Below are 18,217 nucleotides of genomic sequence, written 5' to 3'. Positions count from 1 at the left end.
TTGGGATAAATGAAAAATAAAATAAAAAACCCCACAGCCCATTGAATCCTCAGGGGGGATGTAGGATGCAGGTTCCAGTCCTCTGATATGAAATGGGTAAGGGGAACCCAAATGGTAGAATCCCTCTAGAAAGCAGTTCCATGCGATTTTTCAAGCATTCTCTTTCATCTGCTGAGGTTTCTGTTTGCACCGTGTTCTTCTGGCAAGACAATGGAGGACATTACTGAGAATCCAAGGGGATGGGTCCTGTCACAAGAATTAACTAGAAACAGCCGTGAGGAACTTAAGGCCCATGGGCCAAATCATCTTCTCCTTGTGAGCTAGTGTGGTGTAACAGAGTGACTGGCTAGGATTGAGGAGACCCAGATTCAACCCCCCTCCCCCAATATTCTACCAGTATTCACCATTATATATACTTATTTATTACATATATGCCCCACCTTTCTTTTAAGGCACTAAAGGTGGGGTTCATGGTTTTACCCTTCCCAACATTTATTCACAGCAACCCTGTGAGGTGGGTTAGGTTGAGAGGTTGCAACTAGCCCAAGGTCACCCAGTGTGGGTTCCTCATGGCTTAGCGGGCATTTGAACCCTGATCTCCCAGGTTCTCATCTGACACTCTAACTGACTACACCACACTGGCTGTTTGACAGAAAGGTGGGAGGGATTTAAATTAAATAAAGAAATCATTACCCCTTGACAGCATTGTAAATGACCCTACAAAAGCTAATAGCTTGTCAAACTAAAAAAACTAAAAAGTTCTAGGCTGGTGGGGGTTGGCAGAAATGGGAACAGAGAGCTCCTACTCCACTCCAACTTCAGCAGCCTGCTGTATTTCTATGCTGGGTGCAGATGAATGGGATTTCTTGCATTGGCAACCCATTTGGTTTCTAAGTTGGGCCAGAGAAGGAATAGAGTACTCTATCCCCTTTACCAGTCTGTTTCCTTGCCTGTATTGAATTCCTTATTGCCTTGGTTAGCCAAGCCCACTCAGCTTTTGGTTGAGTCTCTATGTCTCTGGAGAATGTGAGATCCAAAGCGCTGCGTCCATTATTTCGTATGCATTTGAAGGCTTTTCATCTCCATTCTTCAGGGAGCAGCCTCCTATCCTTCCTGAAAACCCCTCTCAATGATAAGAGGCCCTGTGGAGCAGGAGGCATTGTTTATGTCAATAGGTGTACAGTTTCTAAGATACATGCAGGATCTTGCTGTGAAACAGATACTTCCATTTATTTTCCCATATTACAGATTGTTTCATCTTAAGACACTTGTGCCTTCAAAAATCATCTTAGGAAACGTCAACATGTTAAAAGTTTCATAGACCTGATAGGCTGATAAAATACATGCTTTAGTATTATTTGAACCTAATGAATTCTCTGATACCACTATGGTGATAATTTTAATTTCAAATAATTTATTTCCCCTTTTACAGTTAGGGCTCTTCCACACTTTCACTTTCCCTGTAATTTGGTCGTATATTGTGTACCGATTAATTCCTCTGAGTCCAAGAGCTTTTCTCATTGTTCCACAGCTTTGCCTTTTGAAAATGCAATGTTACCTGCTGAACTGAAGCTTGGTTAAGCAAAATCTCTCTCTGGATTTTCTGCTCATCAGCTAAGATCTGATTCAGCGGGTAAGATTGGATTTTTGCAAAGCACAGCTGCAGAACAATGAGAAAAGCTCTTGGACCTGCAAGAATAAATTGGTACACAATACTATCAAAATGCAGGTTCGGGAAAATTGTGGATGAGTCCCTAGTTTAATCATTGCAACAGCAGATGTTCGTAACTGTATGTCAGGAGCGAACCAGCAGTAATTCATACCATGCAACTCTTTATTAGCAAAAACATGATCGACACAGCAGCTTATCTCCGGTAGGTCTTGCACCCATGCCATACCTTTCACTCTTGCTTACAAGAATATATGGATATACATTCTTCAGACGTTCAACCTCCTGCTTCAACATGCAATATCAGCTATCGGCTTCCCTAAGCAATGGAATGATCTCTTCAGGTTCTCCTCATCTTTCTTTTCTTCAGAGTTAGTAGGTGCCTCATACTTTCTTATCTAATATTAAAAGTAGAAGCTAGTGACTCTTGTCCAGGAAAATCAAACACCTTCTGATGTGCCACAACTGATACAATGTCTGTGCAATGCTTCAAGGGCATAGGAAGCTCAACAAAGTTGTTGTTGATAATGATGATGTTGCCACTAGTGTGGCCCTGGGTGCGAGAACCAGCACAAGACTGTGATATCCTCGAACACTTCCCTATAAGTGGCTAGTCTTGCAAAATGGAAATATGCCCAAAATAGTTCCTCTGCAGATTGTCCCTATCTAATCTGTGATTTAGCTCCTTTGCTTTGGTTGCTTCTCACAGCAACTGGTGGGAGTGATGTGTTGAGGGTAGGACCTATCAGCAAAAGACCCCAACAGCTTGCAGTCGTCTCACTTCCTGCCTTTTATCAGAGCTTCTTAACAGAGAAATATTTCTCTGGAGGGGACTCTGGTGATTAGCAATAGCACAGCAGCCTCCTTTGGGATTTCAGAGAGGCCAGTGTAACATGAGACGGAATTCTACATTCCCCAAAGCCTTGCAAGCCTTTGTACATGGTTGGGTATCCCACCTAGTTTGTTGCATGCTTTGAAAGAGCTTGCCACTGATGTTCTTTAGAAAGATACTTTTTTAAAATGATCATGGCGTTAGCTGCACTTAATTCCCATTGAAACCAATATGACTTAAATCATGAGGCCTCCTGGAGTGATTTACAATATAGTACCTTGCTCTTGCATGTGGCTCCCACTCATTTTCCACCCTCCCTTAGCTTTAATAACCATAGCATTTCATGGGCCCAGCTTCTACTAATGTCTAAGTCATTGTCTGTAAGGAGCTTGCTCTTGGAAACACACATTCAAACACTACCAAGCACAGTGTTAGCTCCAGGCAAGACATTCTCTGTGGGTACCTCTCCCTGAATGAGTCTTCCACTTCACTGCCATTATCACCAGCTCCTGCTCCTCCTCTTCCTCATTATTGCTGGTCCATTTGGGTGAATAGGGCACTACCCCACCAACCTCTGAGCCAATACCCACTTTGTTGCTTTCTTACTTGCATCCAGGCCAGCCTGTCAACAGCCTCCTCCTTTGTCTCAGCAGGGAGGAGGAGAATGGGGACTAGAATTAGTTGGCTCTGCCTTGCCCTTGGCTTGGAGTTTATCTACTGCTGCCTCCTTGCTTTTCTGCCAGTCCTAATGGGCACTGGGCACAACTGAAGCATCTATTCCTCCTCCTTGCTACCTGTTTTGTCTGGCTGAACAAACAAGTAGATTACAATGCTGAAGAGGAGGAGCAGGTTGAGGAGTCTGGCCCTGACTAGGCAATAAATAGATGATCATAAATATATAGATGATCCCAGGGAAAGGGTGTACAGCTTGCACTCTCTGAGACAAGATATTTATTAGCCCCTTAAGTGATGCAGTACTCCTGGCAAAGATAACTCAAGATCCCAAATATGAGCTACATGTATTGGTTTATATGCTTTTCTATCCTGCCCTTCTTAAAGCCAACAACCAAAACACATTTTTAAAAAACGTAACATTAATTTAGACTCTTCTGCCAAATTCAAGCAAGCAAGTTAAGCATCTCAGCCAAGACCCCTACTACCAGTTCCACCCCAGTGGCAAAGCTAGCTGTGATGCCCAAGACACCGCAAAGTCCTTCTGTTTTCCCCCCTCCCCTCCCCACTGGCTCAGGAAATGTCACTTGCGAAGATGTGTGCTAGAAGTTTATAAGGAGCAAGCAGCTCTTAGGCTTCCATGGTAAAGGTAAAGGGACCCCTGACCATTAGGTCCAGTCATGGCCGACTAGGGTTGCGGCGCTCATCTCACTTTATTGGCCGAGGGAGCTGGCGTACAGCTTCCGGGTCATGTGGCCAGCATGACTAAGCTACTTCTGGCGAACCAAAGCAGCGCACGGAAACGCCGTTTACCTTCCCGCCAGCGTGGTACCTATTTATCTACTTGCACTTTGACGTGCTTTTGAACTGCTAGGTTGGCAGGAGCAGGGACCGAGCAATGGGAGCTCACCCCGTCGCAGGGATTCGAACCGCCAACCTTCTGATCAGCAAGTCCTAGGCTCTGTGGTTTAGACCACAGCGCCATCCACGTCCCTTAGGCTTCCATAAGACATATCAATTGTCCTGTGTCAAGCAGCTAACCACCACACACCTGAAACCTACTGGGATCCATTCAGATTATTTAGCATGAATTAGGCTCAGTGTCAGCACCTTGCAAATGCCAGGGACCCACCATTGTTGTCAGACTGCCAGCACTGTCACTCCAGTTGATGAGGCTCAGCTGGCAAACTGGCATTAAGTAGAGTTCTGGACCTGCATGGTGCACATGTACCAGCCAGCGTCATTCACATGGCTGCACCATACATGGGCAAGGGCTGGGAGTTTGCTTCACTGCTGCTATGAAGCTGCCTCCCAGGAATGCATGAATCTGTCAGTTTCAGTTTCTCTTCACTTCTCATTTTTTTACTCTCAAGTTCAGTTTAATAATCATAATAATTCTTATTTCCACTGCATTTTGCATTTCTGTGAAAATTCAGCGGCATTTTAGTGAGATATGCACATCTTCGGCTGCAGTTTTCAGTTTGCATATTAATTTGGAATTAAGTACCGAAAGTTCACCTATAAATGCAAACTAAACTGAATCCCGCCCCCATTCCTACTGCTCTGGGAGACCTCCAGTGGCTGATCCCTATGCTATAGCAAGCACAGAATCACATGAATCCAACAGAAAGTGTTTCTACAAAATGCTCAGATGTTGGGCTTTGACAAGTTTTAAAAGGGAGAGAGTTTAGCAGCAGTGTAGAAGTCACCAAGAATGTTTCTTTACACTCACCATGTGTGGCACCGTCCACCAGGGGAGACGTAAGAAATGTGGTGGCGGCAGCAAGATCTCACAAGATTTCTAAGAGTTCTTGCTAGAAGCCACCACTCCCACTTCTCCAGCAGGGGCAGGGGCAGGTGGCGTGTCGGTGAGGGCACTGTTCCTCGGGATTCGGCTGCCTCAGCCTGCTGCTAGGGAGTCCGGCTGGAATTTTAAAAATCTTTCCTATTTATGCCCTTCCTCTCCCCACCTCATTTTATGTTCCCTTTGCATGAGCTTTTAAATTAGTGTCATATTAAATTGTCTTATTGATTAATATAAAGCAATAAAATATAAATAATATAAAATAAATAAAATAAAATAGTATAAAGCAATAAAAAGCAGGAGAAAGTACAAGGGGAACTGAACCCTGTTCTTTCCCATTTCTTTATCCCACTGAAAATCAGGTTTGATATATTTTGAATCGAACACTCTGTGATTAAATGAAGCTGGAGTCACCCATGCCACTATTTTTGAATCTGGAGTTTGAGATCCCTGGTGGCATCCCTGAAGAAGGGATGGTTAACAATCCTGCTCAGCAATTTCCTTCCTGGTCGTGAAAGTTAAGAGTATAGGCCAAAGGCTGTGGTCGAAAGTTGAAACGATCACAACAGAAGGGGCAGAAAGAACAAATTATGCGATTGCATTTTGTGGTGTTCCTCTTCTGGAAGAGAATGGCTGTGAGAGAGGGTTGTGCTGCCTGTCAAAGCTGGAGCCCCCACTCTCTGCCTTTGTAATCGCCTGACAATACAGGAGTAAAAATAACCAGCCCGCATTTGCAGAGAGATAAAAGTTTGCCTTTTGTGTCTCTATGGGCAGTAGGGCAGCAGCACCAATGGAGCTGATATGACACATGGGAATTTCTGACATATCTCTCCCTACTCTGACCTTGAGGGACACAATAAAAAGGGGCTTCACAGCACACACACACACAGTCACTCAGCCCCGTAGCCAAGGTTGGTAATCAAAAGCATGTCTGTGTTGCATGTTTGTTCTGTGCTGTTACCTTACGTTCCTTAGCATGGCTTTTCGAAAAGAAAAGAGAATAAGGAACAGGATGTCTGTGGTTATCATGCTAACTCATGAGGCTGGTGCAGGGTTGGTGAGTTCAAAGGGAAAGATAAAAGAATAATGTGCATTTATTAAGATTTGAGTTCAGTAAAGCCAGTAGCAACAGTGTGTGTTATTGATGTTGTGTTTCAGCATGCATGGATCCTGAATATGAGAACTATTTGTTGCTGTAGCAACTTTTTATTGGAATGTTGTCAACAATAGCCACTTGTAAAACAATGAGTGGTCATGCAGGAGTCAATGGTCTAGCTGCACTCACCACGCTTTTGTAATTTTAAATGGAACCTTGTCTTCTTATTTGGTCAAATTAATGGGTGCATCAACCAAACTTCTTCACTAGTTTGATAGAGAGTTCATGCAAAGCCAGGCTTCCAACCATCCACATTATCACTCATGCATGGACAGGTCTGCAGATACTAGCTCAATCAGGGTAGACGCATAGGGACCATCTGCAGAGAACTATCTCTGAGATATAAATTTGCAAAAGTGTATGGCAGGAGTGGACAGTAGATAACTCACAATCCACTAGTGAACCACTGGCTAGTTTCAAGTTGACAGATTGTTGGGATTTTTGTAGAGAATGTTGCATAAATTGGAGCTGGGTCTGATCCAACAAGTTGCTTCTTATGTTCTTAAGCAAGGGTGCATATTCATGATCACCTACTACTGTATATATATTAAGAGAACTTTTGCACTCTTGCTTTCTCATTTAAAACACATACACGTAAAGGGACCAAAGGGAGTCTTGTAAAAATAAGCCATCGTCTCAGCAAGAAGCAAGTCATCCCATCACTGTGTTACCAGATTAATTAAGCAAATTGCTATGTCAGTGATTTGGAATAAAGGTGTGATGGAGAGTACCAGGAACATATTGAAACAACTGTTATTTGCCATGTATGAGGCATGCATTGGCCAAGAGACAGCTGGCTTTGGTTCACCCAGCAGAAAAGGAGTAGGCTGATATCGGAGTGAGGTATTTATTCTGTTTAGATGTAGTACAAGTTGATGGACTTAAGCTTATAGGGACATACCGGGAAAGAAAGATAGAAGAAAGAAAGAAAGAAAGATAGTTCTAATTCTTCTTTTGACGCTGGAAGAATCTTTTCTATGTTTAGATAGGCTAGAAAGTGAATGGAGAGCATTTTTCTGAAGGGGGGGATACTGTGGGGTTTTTTTTAGTTAACTGGGCTAATGCTTTGTTTCTGTTCTCTCTTCTCAACGTTCTAGAGTGTTCAGATTATCTGTTTTCTGCTGTTGAGCACTACTCCTTGTAGTAGGCAAGATGTCTATGTTGGACATGGCTGAGTTTGGGGAGGCTGCTGAGTACCTCCGGAAAAGTTATGAGGAGATGTTAAAATATCACAATATACCATTTGATGGTAAGGCAACTTTTACTGTTCTCAAGGAGCCTTGTATCCATGACCCCCTCCCTCACTTTCTTCTCAAGTGTTGCTATCGTTTGCTTATATGTATTGGGGCAATTATAACCACTGCTAGGAGAACATTTGTTTACCCAGTGTTGCTGCAGATTAAAACCCATTACTTTCAGAGTATTTGAATCAAACGTTTATGAAATCTGATTGCAACTATAGAAGTTCTACTAATCATACAGCTCCATTTTGCAATTTGTAGGTAAACCTTTAGTGAGATTGTGTTTTTCCTGACAATTACACCACTACTGTAATATGTAAATTGGACCCGTGAACAAAGTACTTCTGGAAGGACTGTGTGAGACAAAAGTATCTGCTTTCTAGAAACCTGTGGAGAATTTAGTTTGGGAAGCTGTTTCTTAGCCATCTGTCACACTAGGGATAAACAATTGACTGCAGGAGTATCCAGAAATGGATACTCATTCTTTCCACCTCTGCCATTATCATATTACATGTGGGCTATTCACTGCCATTGTTACAATTTACAGGAGTGATCTGTTTTGTTTCAGAATAAATACCCCAATGCTAATGCACAAGGAATGCAGGAACATAATATTGCTTTCTTTGTCCTAAAATACATTTTCCATCTGACTCAACTCTTGGGGTCACAGGCAAATCCAGAAACAGGGACAAATGTCACCGAACAAAAATATAGAAAGACCTGCTATATTTCAGCATCTCTTGAAACAATGCATTTCTGGATCGTCCCAAAGCAAACTTCCATGTGTTTGATTCTAGAAATTCCTAGTCCATTTCTGAAATCATTCAAGATAATGGTTGCGTACACACTATGCCTTTAAAGTACTCTTTGAAACACATTTCCCCCTTCAAAGAATTATGGGCACTGTAGTTTGTTAAGAGTTGCTGAGAATAGTAACTCTGTGAGGAGTAAACTCCAGTAGGAAAGAATATTTTAAAGGTATTGTGTGTATGCAGCCAATCATTGTCTGCAATCATGCACATAGTTAATCCACCTAAATCCCACTGAAGTCAATGGGATATAGGCAGCCTAACTATGCTCATAACTGCTGCCATTGTCTCTTTTACACATCCTTGGATATTTTTTTAATTACAAACATTTACCTGGCAAATGCAAGTTTGCCTTTGATAAAGCTGAAATAATTATGCATTTGGCCAGGATTTCAAAATCTGTGTCCAATCTTTGGAAGTTTATTTTTTAAAAAATTGATTATGAGGGATACTTGGTATTTTTTATCTATATTTTAAAATATTTATAAGCCATTATAACATATAACAGTGGGGTACGTCTATAATCTTAAGACTTCTGGATAACTTCCAGGGTATTTAAAACAAGCAAAGCAAAGCAAAGCAAAGCAAAAACAAGAAAGCCATAAAACTTAATCCAACATCTTATTTGTTGTCTTTGCAAGTCACGCTAGAAGCCTTTTTCACCTGGAGGGCAGGGTAAAAATGCATTCAACAAATATATATGTGAATACTATTATTACAAATTTGAGTTTGAAACATGGTTATGCAGTATTGTGCAACAAATTTGAGTTAAGAAGGCTTGCTTAAATATCCAGTGTGGTGTAGTGGTTAAGAGTGGTGGACTCGTAATCTGGGGAACCAGGTTCGCTTCCCTGCTCCTCCACATGCAGCTGCTGGGTGACCTTGGGCCAGTCACACTTCTCTGAAGTCTCTCAGCCCCACTCACCTCACAGAGTGTTTGTTGTGGGGGAGGAAGGGAAAGGAGAATGTTAGCCGCATTGAGACTCCTTCGGGTAGTGATAAAGTGGGATATCAAATCCAAACTCTTCTTCTTCTTCCCTGCCCCAATTATCCCTGCTCTAGCCTTTGATTCATGATTTAACACATACTGTATAAGGTAGCAGCAAAATACACAAATCAATCCTAAAACAAGATGGGTGGGTGGGTGTGAGAATTTCACAACATCAGCTTCCAATACCCAGGATTTCCAGGTCCATTGGCTTGGCTGGAGAATGAAAGGAGGAGAATACTATTATGTTCAGTTGTACTGCTAAATTTTATAAGTGCATGTATGGAAACTACTAAGAATTGTAACCCTTATTGCTCCCTTTTCCGGAGTGCTCTAATTTCTCTTGTCTCTTTCGGGGGTCATAAAGGAAAGAAGAGGGCCTGGATCCCAGATGAAAAGGAAGCATATATTGAAGTGGAAGTCAAAGAATCCTCTGGTGGCAAAGTCACTGTGGAAACGAAAGACAAAAAGGTAAAAGAATTCCATACTGATGGGGGGGGGACAGTGAAATGTGGCAGGGAGGAGTTGAAAAGGAAAGAGAGCCTGCATGAGGGCATATTGCAGAGGAAAGGAGGGAGATGAAATATGATTAAAGATGTCATATTGGCCACAGTTCTTACTGACACTTCTGCAATCATCAAGAATTAAAAGTGGTTCTTATGTTGCAGGAGCTTCCCAGGACTCCATCACACACTACTCTTCTGAGACAGATCACATGAGAGAGGCGCAATGATCTTCTTTGGTTGATGATGATGATGGTTTTTATTATTTATATGCCATCCATCTGACTGGGTTGCCCAGCCACTCTGGGCAGCTTCCAACAAAATATAAAACACAATAAAACAACATTAAAAACTCCCCTATGCAAGGCTGCCTTCAGAGGTCTTATAAAAAAAACCCCTCAAGCATGGGAAATAACCTCATTATCATTCCCTCCCATGTAGTCTTCCCTGTTAAGACCAGGCTTGAAATTTGTGTGGCTTCATCATTATTTTGTTGTTTTTTGAAAGCTGGGTTAAGAGTTTAACATTTCAATCTGCTGTCTCTAGGGTTCATTTGTACTCCTCATCTTAAAGGGTGAATCTCCTTTAGGATTGATTATGGATTTTCAACTACCCACAGGAACATGGGTAGGCAAACTAAGGCCTGGGGGCCAGATCTGGCCCAATCGCCTTCTAAATCCGGTCTGGGAATCAGCGTGTTCTTACATGAATAGAATGTGTCTTTTTATTTAAAATGCATCTCTGGGTTATTTGTGGGGCCTGCCTGGTGTTTTTACATGAGTAGAATGTGTGCTTTTATTTAAAACGCATCCCTGGGTTATTTGTGGGGCATAGGAATTCGTTCATTTCCCCTCCCCCTTCAAAATACAGTCTGGCCTCCCACAAGGTCTGAGGGACAGTGCACCGGCCCCCTGCTGAAAGTTTTCTGACCCCTGCAGTAGCATAACAAATTCCCTCCACTTCTCTCCTATCTCCTCGCTGCCCCCCCCCCCATCTGCTCTGAAGGGCCAGAAGTTTCCCCAGAACAGCACAGGGAAAGGAGATTTTGTTCTATCAGGCAAGCGGAAATGCTTACACTGATGGAACAATTTCCTTAGTGCAATGTTGTATCCCACCCATTATGCTTTCCTGAGAACTGCACACTGGCCTGTGATGGCTTTTATGTCCTGAATGGCTGTTTACAAATCTTTTAATAAAAACAAACATAAACTAAAATCCTGGAATAGTGTGAGGCAAAGAAACAAATGTAATGCAAGAACCACCTGCTACACAGTCAAATGAAATAATTATTATTTATTCCAATTATTTATACTGGAATTATTTTGCTGGAATAGGAGCAGATGCTGTCCTTGCCTGCCTGCCTCCCTCTCACAACAGTAGTACTGCTGCTACTACTCCTCATATCAGTAGTAACAGTAACAGTACTCCTACTCCTAATATACTTTTAATTTTTATAGTGTTTTTTTCCTAAATATGAGAGTGACTTCACATACATTAATTCAACAGCAGAACAACATAATTTCAACTTGGCAATGAAAAATAGTTCGGTTGCCGGTGAATTTTACGACTTTGACATGAATTTTCCTTACAACTCAATCCTTCTAAATAGTACAAGCATATAGTTTCAAGAAGATTCCTTTTAAGGAAAAGTGTTGAAAGAATTAGTGAAATACCTTTCCTTGTCCCCTAATTTACCCTCAGGGAATCAACTGTCTCAACCTGACAGCTGTGACAACATTCCATAGCCTTAATGACTTATTTTGTTTATCTGGTTGCTACAAGGGATTTGATTATCCAGCTTGGTTCAGGAAATAATAGAAAAATAATAGGCTAGGTTTTCTTCTCAGATAAGCTATGGTCTGTCAATCTACACACAGGAAATAGAAATCAGCTAAATTGTTTTTTGTTTTTTTATAAATGATGCATTTATTGTAGAATTGTCAGCCATTATTTTTTCAGGGAATTGACTTAACAAGCAAGATATCTGTACAAAATGATTTTTTAACATTTATTCTGAACTGATGCTACTGCTGCTAGTACTGTAAATACCCATTAGGCTTTTAAAAAGCAATTTTATGGCAGTTTACGCTAACCCTTACCAGGCATTCAATCTAGGATAACCAGGCATTGCAGTGACAGGCTTTGCCCATAACACATATATCTTCATTAAATTATCTGCAGAGATCTTATACACAGACATATGGACATGCAATGCCCTCTGTTATACCTTCACTGTCTCTAGACTGAATGCTTGAAAAGGGCTCCTGCAGTGGATAAGCAAGCAACACAATGTTGATATCTGCACTTGATTTCTATGGTGCTATATCTACTCACAGTACTCAGTTGCTACATTGATTTAAATGGGAATAAAGTTTGTACTCTGATTTCTATTGCCTTTATTGAGTTGCCCTTCAAGGTGGCAGCACGCTTGATAGTTTCTAATAACCCAGCAGCTGCTAAAAATCCACTAGGTCAGTCTCTCAGTTAATCTTAGTCAATTAATATGATTAGTCCATTTAGTTAGTCCATTAACCAGTCCCCAATTAAATTGACATGTGAGGAAAAAGCATTAAAAATCATCCCTTTTTTGGGATGATGGTTGTGTGTGGTGCAGCAGACATTTTTAGAATAGGTGTTCCCTGTTAGCCTTATCTGGGCTAATGTCCTCTATGGGGAGGATAAAGTGTGCAGCAGGTGCAGGGGAGCAAGGACTGGCCCTGTCTTCAACTTCCCCACACATGTTGGCCCTGCGGAAACCACCCTCACCTTCCCACATTATTCAGGAAAGGAAAGTCCAAAAAGAAATTCTAAGTGCATTGGCTGAGAGCACTTAGATGCCTTGCTGCAATTGGAAACCCTGTGTGATTGATGTTCCTGGTTATAGGAAGACTTCTAAGCACATTCAGCTGAATGTGTGAACAATCTTCCTTCCAAACAGCACATTAAGGTCTGAGGCTACAGCTGGCAGGGATTACTACGTTGGACCCCACTTTACCCTCAAGAGGCAAACATCCAAATAGACCTGCTCGGTGAGAGACAAAAAGAAATACCTAATTTAAGATGGTGTGTTTGCCATCTGCATTTTTGTTTATTATGCATTGGAATTAAAAATTATAATCAGCTGTCCATCAAATTAGATGAGGTACATCGTCACTAAAAATATTTGAACCCATTAATCAAACTGCTGAATCAGTTATATGTTGCAGTCCTAATTAAAGTAATAATAATAATAATAATAATAATAATAATAATAATAATAATAATAATAATTTATTTATATCCCGCCCTCCCCAGCCAAAGCCAGGCTCAGAGTGGCTAACAACAGTAAAAATAGCACAGTTTACATAAAACCTTCTCTTGATGTTGATTCCACATCTAATAACTCTTAACTTCAAACTTCTACTTCTGAGTGACAGCAAGATGGCTAATGGCTTCCTGCTTCAGGTAGCTTTTGCTTTCAACCTAGCTGTAGTACTGAGATTTTCCTTGCAGGTCTGGTTGATGAACTGTGCATAAAGGTGAATAAAACAACAGCAACAACAACATCATCATCATCCCTATATATTGTTGATCCAAGCACCTGTAGATTCAGCGCTACACTTACTTCCCATTACCTTTTAGGACAATACACTAATTTGGGTTACGCTTCTCCAGATCTAGAATTTTCTTCCCCATGGAAATGCACCAGATGTCAACCACGAGCTCAGAGGTAGAACACACATTTTGCATGGATAATATCCCATGTTCCTTCCTTGGCACCTCCTAGTATGGCAAGGGAGGACCTGTCTCAGAGACCCCGGAGAGCCACTGTTCTGTGGGGCAAATTCAATAAGCCAATGATGTTTATTTAATATATTTCTATTTTACCATTTGTTAGTAGCAAGAATTAAAGCAATTGACTTAAAACCAAAAATGCTGGTAAAACAGCAATAAGAGACACCCAACAATAAAAACATCAGCAACAAACCAGCAATGAACTGATAAAAACAGTATTATTAAAACCGTGGGGGATCTTCAACTGGTGCCTACAAGTTATTAAAACAGGGGCTAGGCATATCACCCTGAGGAGAGCATGCTGTGGTTGGCCGGCCACCATCACTATGAACACACTATTTGACATTGGGCTGGGTCACATGACACAGCAAGTTAAAGTAGGGCATACTGAAGACTGTGAATGTGTGGGGTCCTGGAGGGGAGCTCGCAGCCCCTTAGCTCTTCCCTTGTCTTTTTTAGACCTGGACAGTGCTGAGCTAAGCCAAGGTTTGATTTAGCATGTTTTCTTAGTCTGGGCTCATGGTTTAGCTCTCTCCTCACTAACCATGAGCTATAACCAAGGTTTGTTCCAGGTCATTTTATGTTGATATAGATATACATTTTATAGGAATTTTAAGAATACATTTTAGCATATGTTATACTTTGGCTCCAATATCATTGTTAACCATCATGATCTAGCGACATCATGGCTTAGAATCCAATTATTTATAACCAACCAAATCAATATAAGATATATAACTAATATTGTTTTCAGTCCTTGGGACCAGCTATCTACTTCTCAGCAGACTTCCTCTAATGCCTAGCTATGTTTCTTCAAGCTTCCAGGTTATTTTGTTATGTTTTTAACCACTAGTCATGTCTGGCAAGGCTTTCTTTTCATATGAGCTTTAACATTTGTTAAATGCAATTCATTCTCATCAGGCACAGATGTGTAATATGATAGTTATTCCAGTTCTTAGATTTATAGGATCAAACTAATTCCAGTTATTATAAGTAATGAATTGTATACTTCAGCTGTTTGTCTAAATAACCTCAAACCTTCCTGATTAAAACCCTGTGGCATATTATTTTGTTTAGGTTATATTTATCCATAGAAACCCTTGACAGCAGCCGCTGCATTGCACCACAGGAGCAATTGAAGTGCAATTACAGGAGTCACGACAAGATGTGACTAAGCCCTATTAAATCCCTAAGGCTCCACTCTTGAAAGTCAATGGGATTTACTTCCATGTCCCATATGTGGAGCTGGGTTGCTGGTCCTTGCCCAAGAAAGTGCTGCGACCAAGAGTCTGTCTTCATATATTTCTAGTCTAGGAGAAAGAGCTGGAGAATTAATCTAAAGTGCTCCTTGTGTATGGCCAATACCACAAAGGAAGTTTCATAGGAGGATATTGCTATGGGGTCAAATGGCTCATCTGTTGCATGAAACACAATGTCCAAATGTTATATGTGATGACTAGTGGCAGTGCAGCCTTTAGACCAAACTTTTTAAATACCTCTTAACCAAAAGTGTTCAATGAAGGGGAAAGCCATCACTTTTATTTCCTGCTTATGGGTTTCAACAGCATCTCCTTTGCTTTGCTTTTTGTAGTAAGTATTACAGGCTTTCATTACACTCACAAGATAAGACCAGAGCAGAGAAAACAAAACCAAGGATGGCAATATGAAAATCTGACACAAACTGCACCTCGTTTTCAAAATACATTTTTATTGGATTTAATAAGCAAGAATAAATTGCTCCATTCCACCACTGCAGTTCAACATCCTTGTTAAGAAAAGAAAGCATTTCTTAAGAAATCCCTTTACCAAAATGTTTCTGTTTAATCCCTGCAGACTGTCGTTGTAAAGGAGGATGATGTTCAACAAGTGAATCCTCCCAAATTCGACATGATTGAAGACATGGCTATGTTAACTCATCTCAATGAGGCCTCTGTGCTGCATAACCTGAAACGGCGTTATGCCAAGTGGATGATCTACGTAAGTAAGACAAGGGCACCATGTCAAATGTCTGAGTCAAAAGACCCAAAACAGATTTCTCCCATTTCACATCCTTTTGCTATCCCAAATAGCAAGGTTTGTGTCACAAAATCCCACCCCACCCCCCGCTTTAACTTCCATTATATTAGAAATGTTCCCCAAATTTTGGTTCTAGACACATAGAGAGTAGCTGCTTGGTACCTTTGATTAGATGTTCATTTAGAAAATGTCCAGAGATGTGTGTGAGAGAATATCTACATACAAGTATTGATACTGCATGACTCAGAAGAGTGAGTACCGGTAAATAATATTTGTTCCCAAGCATAGGTTCCAATTCAGGTTTCAGTAGCAGGGTTGCAAGCAAAGAGATTTAACAGGGTGCATTTTTAATCTGCATTTGTTATAGTTACTTCATATTAGGCTTCATGACAGCCAGAAATAAGATGTTCCTGAGGAATAATCACACACGAGTCCAAAATATGTTGGTGGGGTGGCTGCCATCTTCTGTGCCATCCGGAATGGGACTAAATGGTGATGTATTTTTACTTTTTCTTTCCTCTCAGACCTATTCAGGCTTGTTCTGTGTCACCATAAACCCATATAAATGGCTTCCAGTCTATACTGCTCCTGTGGTAGCAGCCTATAAGGGCAAGCGGAGGTCTGAGGCACCGCCCCACATTTATTCCATTGCAGACAATGCCTACAACGACATGTTACGTAGTAAGTATCTTATCCACTGTCTCATTGTTGTGGGAAGGAAGTTCAAAGCTAGCGTAGTCTTAGCCATTGCATTAAAACATCCCTAGCGTTGCCCCAACTCTTATTTGATCCCCTTCATACTTCTCTTGCATACCAAACTCACAGAGAGGAAAACAGTCCTTTGTCCCAGAGGCAATGAAGCTCTTAATTTTCTAAATGCTTTCTGCTTGTTTCTCTGTGTGAGAATTAATGTAAGAGACAGAGAGACAGAGAGACAGAGAGAGAGAGAGAGAGAGAGAGAGAGAGAGAGAGAGAGAGAGAGAAGATGGCAGAAATTTTGGTGATTAGAAAAATGCATCTTGTGGTGTTTTTCTTAATGCCAATAGACTGCTGTAATCTTCCGTGTTCCCTGCTTCGGATGTTGCACTGCTAGCAGACTACTAGCTTCCTAAGCAAGTGCGTTCAGAAAGGGACTGTAGCACTTCAGAATGCAGATGTGGGAGGGATGGCATGTCTGAATGTTCCCCTGCACCAGAAATTCTGTGCATATGGTATTCAAATAAGTAAGAAGGTTAAGCTGGAATTCTAGGGCTGCGCCAGTATGGTTTCCTTACCCTGTGCTCTCACAAAATCTGCCTTGGAGGGTCCCGCAACTCCCTTGGGCTGATGCAGAAAGCTGGAGGGTAGAGGAAGAAGTTTTGTTGTATGCTTGGAAACCCATTGCATCAGCAGAGCTTCTGCCTTGCATATTGGTCGTTCTCTTTGATGTGTTGCGAATTTATTTGGCATTGCTATATGGCAGGGGTGGCTAACTAACCTGTGTTCAACCCACTGAGGGTAACACCTATGTGAAAGTGTGTGTGGCCAAAGTGTGTGTGGCCTTTTTTTGAAAGGGATATTTTGGGGCATGAGGGTGTGTGTGTCACATTTTTTGGCATCACAGAATCAAAGCTGAAGACCACAGGAACACTGAAAACAATAATAATTAATTTTTTAAAGAGTCAAATTTTAGGGGACCTTGGGAGTGCCACAAAAACTAATTTGGCACCATAGTAGCATGGGGATGGGGCGGGGCGGTGTACTTACAAGTATAGGAGAATAAGTATGGAAATAGGGCTATAAACTTGAGTTGCAGCTGAGTGCTAGCCCTAATTTCCTTCTCAGCTGGAATCACTGAGATAAAACAGAGGGGCTACCAGTCTGAGTACAGTCACCTACAGCTGCAGGCATATTCAGTAAAAAAGGAACTAGACTGGAAGAAAAGAGTTGAAGCTCAGTAGCAGAACAGCTGCTTTGCGGGCACACGCGCTAAACCCTGTCTGTGGTGCCTACCCCTTTTCCCAAATGATAACACAAGAGACCAGAGTATGGGTTCAAATTGGCCACAACTTTATTGAATTTTGGAAGTGGGAAACTTGGCACAGGCCTTGGCAGGTAACCCTCTCAGCCCGCCTGGCTGAGGATATGCAGGCAGTTGAGGCCCAGTGGGAGGGGACTGCAAAGCGCAAACTTACACAGCATGCCCTTCCACTGACCTCGTCCCGGGAGTTTGACCTACATGCCACCACTCTAGGGCCAGGGACTCCCGGTTTTGCCCTTTAACGGGCCCTGCAAGCGCCGCCGCATGGGGAGGGAGCATGAATGCATCCCCCCAACTTGATGTTAGACTAAAGGCTACCTTGCCAAGGCCTAAAACCGCCACTCGAGGCCCTAAGGGGCCTCGCCACCAAGTCCCACAACCGAGGACCAATTAAACCCCGCAATCTATCCGGTCCCCAAGGGCTTGCCACAAGCCAGAAGTCATTGCCCAGAGGGGTCAGGTGCACCCCGTCCCCCTGGAATAGGTCAACTCTATCTGATGTGATGGTGGGATAGAGAACCCACCAATTTGGCGCATGGTGTTGCGCATGGCCCTGTTAATTTTACTCACCGCGTAATTGAGGCGAGAGGGATTGGAAGCCCCCCTCCAGTGAAGACGGGGTAGGAGACTGGACCAGCCGATGGTCATTGACGGGTACAAGGCATGCAGGCTTTTTAGATCTGCCCTTGCAGCAAGGGTAAGGGCAATGCCTTTTTGCTCCACTAGATCGTTC

The 18,217-nt window shown here is 42.0% G+C and overlaps 1 protein-coding gene across 1 annotated transcript in view; it reads left to right on the top strand.

The window, feature by feature from the left end:
- The first annotated feature begins 5,754 nt into the window (after window positions 1-5,754).
- MYH7B (myosin heavy chain 7B) overlaps window positions 5,755-18,217 on the top strand; it is a 59,439-nt gene continuing 46,976 nt past the window's right edge. Inside the window, exons 1-5 of the mRNA XM_081195948.1 lie at window positions 5,755-5,888; window positions 7,231-7,382; window positions 9,539-9,642; window positions 15,282-15,425; window positions 15,989-16,145. Of these exons, the coding sequence (XP_081052074.1) occupies window positions 7,286-7,382; window positions 9,539-9,642; window positions 15,282-15,425; window positions 15,989-16,145 (502 nt within the window). The 5' untranslated portion in view covers window positions 5,755-5,888; window positions 7,231-7,285. The remainder of the gene's footprint in view (window positions 5,889-7,230; window positions 7,383-9,538; window positions 9,643-15,281; window positions 15,426-15,988; window positions 16,146-18,217) is intronic.

The sequence above is a fragment of the Podarcis bocagei genome (assembly GCF_964188305.1).
Source record: "Podarcis bocagei genome assembly, chromosome: 5".
NCBI lineage: Eukaryota > Metazoa > Chordata > Lepidosauria > Squamata > Lacertidae > Podarcis > Podarcis bocagei.
This window is presented reverse-complemented; position numbering and strand designations above follow the sequence as displayed.